This window comes from Primulina huaijiensis, unplaced genomic scaffold (assembly GCF_012295235.1).
Source record: "Primulina huaijiensis isolate GDHJ02 unplaced genomic scaffold, ASM1229523v2 scaffold42297, whole genome shotgun sequence".
NCBI lineage: Eukaryota > Viridiplantae > Streptophyta > Magnoliopsida > Lamiales > Gesneriaceae > Primulina > Primulina huaijiensis.
In genome coordinates this window covers 1-7,198 of record NW_027360137.1, presented here as the reverse complement: position 1 = coordinate 7,198, position 7,198 = coordinate 1, and the positions used below count along the sequence as shown (strand labels likewise).

The 7,198-nt window shown below is 34.9% G+C and overlaps 2 protein-coding genes across 10 annotated transcripts; both read right to left on the bottom strand.

Annotated features, from left to right (window-relative positions):
* On the bottom strand, positions 1-2,853 carry LOC140969555 (F-box/FBD/LRR-repeat protein At3g14710-like). 2 transcript variants are annotated; one of them, XM_073430930.1, is made up of 4 exons: positions 2,696-2,853; positions 1,307-2,273; positions 717-860; positions 1-484 (listed from the first exon to the last, which is right to left on the bottom strand). In XM_073430930.1, the coding sequence occupies exons 2-4, from the start codon at positions 2,255-2,257 to the stop codon at positions 188-190; spliced, it is 1,392 nt and encodes a 463-aa protein (XP_073287031.1). In that variant the 5' UTR covers positions 2,258-2,273; positions 2,696-2,853; the 3' UTR covers positions 1-187. The 2 variants fall into 2 exon arrangements, with proteins under 2 accessions (XP_073287031.1, XP_073287030.1); XM_073430929.1 differs by having other exon boundaries at positions 1,307-2,281; positions 2,696-2,845.
* Positions 2,854-4,450: 1,597 nt separating this feature from the next.
* On the bottom strand, positions 4,451-7,096 carry LOC140969556 (F-box/LRR-repeat protein At4g14103-like). 8 transcript variants are annotated; one of them, XM_073430931.1, is made up of 5 exons: positions 7,053-7,073; positions 6,696-6,878; positions 5,713-6,619; positions 5,038-5,181; positions 4,451-4,816 (listed from the first exon to the last, which is right to left on the bottom strand). In XM_073430931.1, the coding sequence occupies exons 2-5, from the start codon at positions 6,734-6,736 to the stop codon at positions 4,502-4,504; spliced, it is 1,407 nt and encodes a 468-aa protein (XP_073287032.1). In that variant the 5' UTR covers positions 6,737-6,878; positions 7,053-7,073; the 3' UTR covers positions 4,451-4,501. The 8 variants fall into 8 exon arrangements, with proteins under 8 accessions (XP_073287032.1, XP_073287036.1, XP_073287039.1 ...); XM_073430935.1 differs by having other exon boundaries at positions 4,451-4,693; XM_073430938.1 differs by having other exon boundaries at positions 5,953-6,619.
* Between the last annotated feature and the right edge of the window lie 102 nt (positions 7,097-7,198).

Sequence of the window (7,198 nt, the reverse complement as noted above, 5' to 3'; positions counted from 1 at the left end):
CCAAGATTATAACACGAGAAACAAGGGAAGACGATCCCATGCATAACCAAATAGTCCAAAATCCACAATATTGCTGATATCATTTAAAACCCAACAAGTCAATTAACCAAGAAAAGTCACACGAAAATGTGATTACCAAAAACACCAACAAAAGTTATCCGTTAACGTTTTCGACCAAATTCAAAGTTCAAAATCTACCATGTTTTTTATGTTTAAATGCACTTCTCAGTTTTGCCCAGAAATCCTCAATTTCCTTTTCTTCAGATTCATCCCCTGACATTTTCTTCTTTTGCCTTTCTTCCCGACTGTCCCTGCGCAGCCCCGTCATTTTCTTTAGCTGTGTAGCATTCGACAATAAAAAATCTGCCATACGATAATCTGGTAGTCTCTTGCTGAACCGACTAAACCGAACTTCATTAAGATGGGACATGATACATGATGGCACATATTGCACCGCGTCATAATCGTAGTCATCCCAGTGGTCCTGTGGAAAAACAAAACCATGGATACAATAATTTTCGACATCTAAGGATTAAAGGGTTCGGGCACTAAATAAATTTTTGAGGATAAGTTAGTTTTGAAAAATACATGTAAAATTTAAACAAGGGACCAACAAAAAATGTTTGCTTGTGCTAGATATTTACGTACCTATGGAGGCAACGGCTACGACCATTTTCTTTAGAGGATGTATATCAGGAGGGTGGCGAAAAACTTACCATATGTAAGACGATGGATTCAAGAAATGGGGTCGCGTGAAGAAACTCTAGAAGTTCTCCACTGTCGCATTTTGTGAAAACTTCTAATCGTTTCAGCATATTAAATTGAGGAAGCGGATGCCCTTGTTTAGATTTGGCGATGGCCTAACACAAATAAAACAAATGTTACAACTAATGGAAATAAGGGTCCAATGATTTTTAAATTTCATCGAACCAAGAAACCAGGGCTAGAGACCGAAAAAATCAAAGAGTAATGCTTCGGAAATATGAGTCAGATTCAAGTCTCCACATGAGGTTTGCTCTTTACATTGAAAAAATACTGATAAAGAAACATTAAGTCAGTCATATAAACACATTAATCTTGTTCATAACAAGTAAACTTGTTCTCTGCCGACTCATTTTTCAGCAACTTTGAAAATGTCAATCAATGTTTCAGACAGAAAATTAATTCACTATTATATTTCTCCACATTTACCATATTTTACAATCTCACAATTCTGAAGTCATGAAGTCCCCTTTTTTACCTTTAATTTTTCGTATTGGAGCAGAGATGTTAACATAATGAAAGTAGAATGATTAGGGAAACTAACCTCAACAACCTCCCCGGATAATTTCAAATGATTTAGACCAGAGAATAATCCTTTCAATAAGGACCGAGCTTGTAATCCATTCTTTCTAACTACTTGGATATCTTTTGGAAAACAGTGAAAATCAACAGCTGCAGAAAAGACTGATGATGTACCGAGATCAAAAAATTCAAGAAAATGACCATAATATTCGAACTTCGCAATCTTGGCTCCAGAAATCTTGATCCGGTATTTATCTGCTTCAGGAAGACTCAAGTAATGTATCACATGGAGCTTAGTCAAGGCTGGAGAATTGATTTCCACAAAATTTACTTTCAACCACTCACAGTTCTGTAGTTCAAGAGTTTCCAGGACCGGAAAATCAAATATCAATCGGTCGGTACTGAGGACATGGTCACTTAGAATTTTAGTTTTAGTAAGATACAAAATCTTAAGACTGAAAAAAAGATTATGGGCTGAAACTCTGAAAATACAAGGCAATTGCAGTTTCAAACTAGTCAATGACTTGCAATCGAAAAGGCAACGGGGTAAAACAACTCCTTCGTCGTTATAAACTATATGCATATCCTCGACGTTTCTCATTAGTGCACCAGATATCCATGATATTACGCGATGTGAATCGTACTTATGACGACAACAAAGATAAAATCTCTTTAAGGTCGAATGCCGAGAAAGAAAGAAGACCCTGTCCACAAAATTAACAAAGCTCGTCTTCCTAGTTTGCTTAAGCAAAAATCGCTCTCCATCACTTATGTGTATATTGTAAATGGAAGTCCATTTGTATTCCCAGTCTTTGGACAGAACACAAGTTCGCAGAGCGTCCTTTGTAGGCAGGAGGGACAGAATTTGACTAATAATACATTCAGGTAAATTAGTGATGATGTTTTCGCTGTCATCATACGTTATTCTTGGTTTCTTACCAGCATTGCTGTCAATCTGAATGTTTTCCCCCATAACTTTAAAAGTCCACCTGAAATGCTAAACAAAATTGTGGAACTTGAGTTACCAATCAAATCAGAGGGAAAATTGATGGTTATCCAAAGGAATCTAATAAAATGGTACAAGGGAGGATGGCAGCATACTAAAATCTTGGAGAAATCCTCATTTCTAGCAAAAAAAGCTTATAAAAATTATATATATATTCTCTCAAATAGAGTTATACACCAGCGCACGCCCATTTCTGCAAATTCTATTTTGGGAGCATCATTGGATACCATACATGTACTAATTTTTTCCACAAAAAAAATGCGGAAAGCAAGAAAAGAGAAGGTAAAATTTAACAAATCAGTCTAAAACAAAAAATCACTGATAAAACCAAAAAATCGAAACAAGATCTACGAGAATTAAAAAACCCAAAAACTCACATATAAAAGTGATGGTTTTAACTTTTACCCGGTGAACTGTTGTGATTTCAGGATGGTTACAGCCCTGATTGCTCTCTTAGTCCCATGATTAATCTGTATGCGTCCGTCCCTATCAGGAGAAACTTGTGTCTGCTCAAAGGTAAAAGGGAAAAAAAACAAAACAAAACAAAACAAAGAAACTTGTCTGAATCTCGATTTTGTTGATGTAATGGGCTTGGCAAATGGCAATGTATGTGCCGTTGCTACCGGTATATATATAGGTGTTCTTTTTTTTAAAAAAAAAAAAATGGAAGGTTACTCTTTTCAAAAACAATTGAAAAGTAAATAAAATTGTAAACATAATGTCAAAGTTTTGCACTTTTTCGAACCTAGCATATGTCATATCAAGGTTTGGAGTCATGGGGGTTCATGTCTGATTATATGAACTCCACAGTCTCATGCGAATCGGGATAATTGGATCTGGCATTATGTCGCTATATTTATATTAGGGTCGACTTTCCTTGCATGGTTATCCAATTTTAATGGCAGACCATGCAGCAAAGTAATTTTTAAATTTTATATAAAAAAATTTTGCAACGTTCGCCATTTTCGATTTTAATACAGGATAACTCGTGTTTAAAAAATACATGTAAAATTGAAAGAAAGTAAAAACAACAATGCTTGCATGTGCTAGATACTTACCTGAAAAATGAACACATGCAATAATTTTCGACGAATGGTGGATAATATTAGGGGCGAAAACCTTGTTGTATTTATTACGATCGATTCAATAAATTGCATTGCCTGAAGCAAATCTAGCAGTTATTGTATTTTCTAAAACTTCGTGTGTTTCCAAATTTTTTTTGGTTCATTAGATTGATTTATGTTGAGATGTCAATTTGGATTCGTACAATCATGTCCCAAACTACCTTAAGAAAAAAGACTGGATGACTTATGTTTTTAATAATCTGTTTGGAAGCATATTAAAACCAGTTAATCGTTTCAGTTATGGGTTAGGACGGGTTGGGTTGAGTTCGTTGGGTTGGCACACCATTTATTTTTTTAAAAATAAATTTTACATGAATTATTAAACATATATTTATCTCCTTTGATTTAATTGTTATCTGGTTGTGTGAAATTTGTAAGAGTGTATTATGTATGTATAGTGAAATTTATATGTGTGATTAAGCCAAGTAGAGATATGTTTCTAATGTTTCCAAAATTGAAGTAGGAGTGGAGACCGGGCTTGTAGCCCGGTGGTCTCACCACCTGCCGGATTAGCCGGTTCTCCGGGTTCGATCCCCCTCCCCGTGTGTTGTAATAAAAAAAAAATTGAAGTAGGAGTGTTAAAAAATGGAATTAAAGTAGTAGATTATTTGATAAACAAATAATATAATAAAAATAGAAAAAAATATAACCTTTTAAAAAAATTTGAACAATTATCCTCCATCATGTTTTTTTAAAAAAACTAGATGTGTGTGTGTTGAGTATCTTTTGATAATACTGTAGGGGTGTCAATTCGGGTAGGTTGGATAGGTAGTGTCGGGTTGAGCAACAGTACTATTCAAAAATTGTCCAATCCGAACCCGAGCCAACCCGAAAACTCTCAACCCAAACTCGAACCCCGGATCAACCCGATCAACCCGATTAACCCAATTTTGAATTTTTTTAAATTTTTTTTAAAAGAAAATTAAATAAAATTCAAAAAATAATAATATTTTAATCTAAACACATAATAATAAAATCTCCCTCATATATATGATTTAAATTTGAAAGTCTAATCCTAGAAAAATAAAGTATATTTTGTCTTCCAAAAACAGAATTTCTAGTTTTTTCAACCAAACTCAAGTTAGCATTATCTTTTGACAAATATGCCATGTTTTTTATGTTTAAACACAGTCTTCAATTTTGCCCAAAAATTCTCAATTTCCTTTTCTTCAGATTCCTCCCTGACATGCCCAAACATTTTCTTCCTTTGCCTTTCTTCAGAACTCTCCCTGCGCAACCCAACTATTTTCTTCAGCCGTAAAGCATTTGTCCACAGAAACTGCGCCATACGATAGTCTGGTAACGTCTTACTGAACGACCTAAACTGGACTTCTTTAAGATGAGATACAATACAGGATGGCAAAGATTCTACCTCATCATAATCATAATCATCCCAGTACCACTGTAAAAAAAGATAACCATGAATACAATAATTTTTGACATACAAGGATCCAGACCCGTTGGGTACAAAATAAATTTTTTAGGTTAGTTTTGAGAAACACTCGTAAAATTTAATTAAGGGAACAAGAAATGATTGTCTGTGCTAGCTATTTACCTAAAGAGGAAACATATACAAACATTTTCTCCAGATGATGGATATTAGGAGGGTGGCAAAAAACATACCATCTCTAAGACGATCGATTCAAGAAATGGCATAGCATGAAGCAACTCTAGAAGTGCTCCACTGTTGCATTTTGTAAAAACTTCTAGTCGTTTCAGCATATTAAATTTTGGAAGTAGAGGCCTTTGATTAGATTGGACGACAGCCTAATACAGATAAAAAAAACGTTAACTAATGAAAATAAGGGTCCTCTTGTGAATTTCATCTAGCCATGAAAAGAGTGTTAGTCACCAAATAAACCAAAGAGCAATGAGGAATGCTATAAAAATAAGAGTCAGACTCAAGCTATGTGAACTGTAAACAAAAACCGCCTCAATTGCTCCACATGACCCTGGCTTTTTACTTCTAAAGAATACTAATTACAAGACATTCACTTAACCATATGTATTAGTCTTGTTCATAACGAGTCTTCAGTAACATCAGAAATGTAATCAATGTTTCAGATGCAAAAATACTTCAATGTTATATTTCTTCGCATTTATCATATTTTACAATCTCGATATTGTGAAGTTAACTTTTCATCAGTAATCTTTTGGATTGGGATCAAGATGTCTCCAATGCGTTAATCAGGAAGTACATCAATTAGTTTTCCTTTATTCTTGGGTGAGATACAATTAGGTGATGACTAACAATGTACCATCTCATATAACGAAAGAAACATGGTTAGAGAAACTAACCTCAACAACCTCCCCGGATATTTTCAAATGATTTAGACCACAGAATCCTTTTAATAAGAGCCCAGCTTGTAATCCTATCTTTCTAATTAAGTGAATATCTATGGTTGCAGAAAAAACTGATGTCGCACTAAAATCAAAATCCTCAACAAAATGACCAAAAAATTCACACTTTACAAGCTTGGCTTTACAAAACTTGATCTGGCATTTATCTACTTCACGAAGATCTGAGTAGCATATCACCTTGAACACACTCAAGACCGGGGCATTGATTTCCACAAGATTCACTTTTAACCATTTGCAGTTTTGTAGTTCAAGCGTTTCCAGCACTGGAAAATCAAACACCAATTTGCTGGTACTGGGAACACACTCACCTAGAAATTTAGTTCTGTCAAGATACAAACTTTTAAGACTGGGAAACAAATTCTGGGCTGAAACTCTGAAAAAACAAGGCCATTGTAGTTTCATTGTAGTCAATGACGTGCAATTAAAAAGGCGACTGGGTAAAACAACATCGTCATCTTGATAAACTAATTCCAAATCCGCAACGTTTCTCATTAATGCAGCAGATATCCACGATATCATTCGATGTGCTTTGTACTGAAGATGACACCAAAGACGAAATCTTTTTAAGGTTGAATTCCGAGAAAGAAAGAAGATCCGGTCCACAAAATTAATAAAGCTCATCTTCCTAGTTTTCTTAAGCACGAACCGTATATCATCATTGATGTCTATATTGTAAATGCCAGTCCACTTGTGTTCCCAATCCTTGGACAAAACACAAGTTCGTAGAGCATCTTTGGTGGGCATGAGGGACAGAATTCGACTAGTAATACATTCAGGCAAATAACTGATGATGTCCTCGCCATTGTTTTCATCATAAGTGATTCTTCGTTTCTTACTTTGATTGCTGTCAATCAGAAATTTTGTACCCATAATTTCAACATTCAACCTGAAATACTAAAGAAAACGTCGAACTCAGTAACCAATCAAACAGGAGGGAAAAATGGCTAATCCTATCATGCATCCCAAGAATCTAGTAAAATGGCACAAGGGATGTTGGCGGCATCTTGGACAAATTCCCATTTCAAGAAAAAATGCTTGTAAAATTTATATTTTTTTCTTCAAATAGAGGTACTTCGACAATCCCCATTTCTGCAATTTTCCTACTAGGCATCGTTGAATTCAGATGGTAATATATTTTGAAACGTCAGGAAGCAAAAAAAAAACATGTAAAATTAAACAATCTGAGTTCAAACACAAGAACGTGAAAAGACAAAAACCAAAATCTACGGAGGAAAAACCCCAAAATGGCATATAAACGTGATGGTTTTAGCTTTTACCTGATGAACTAGAATTACCCTATGCAATGAGCAGCAAAGGAAGTCGTGGCTTTTTGTTAATTAATTGATTGATGGAGTGGGCTTTTGGCTTCTAATTGGATTATTCCAAATGGAATTAATGGGCCTCAAAATCGAATTTGCTGCGG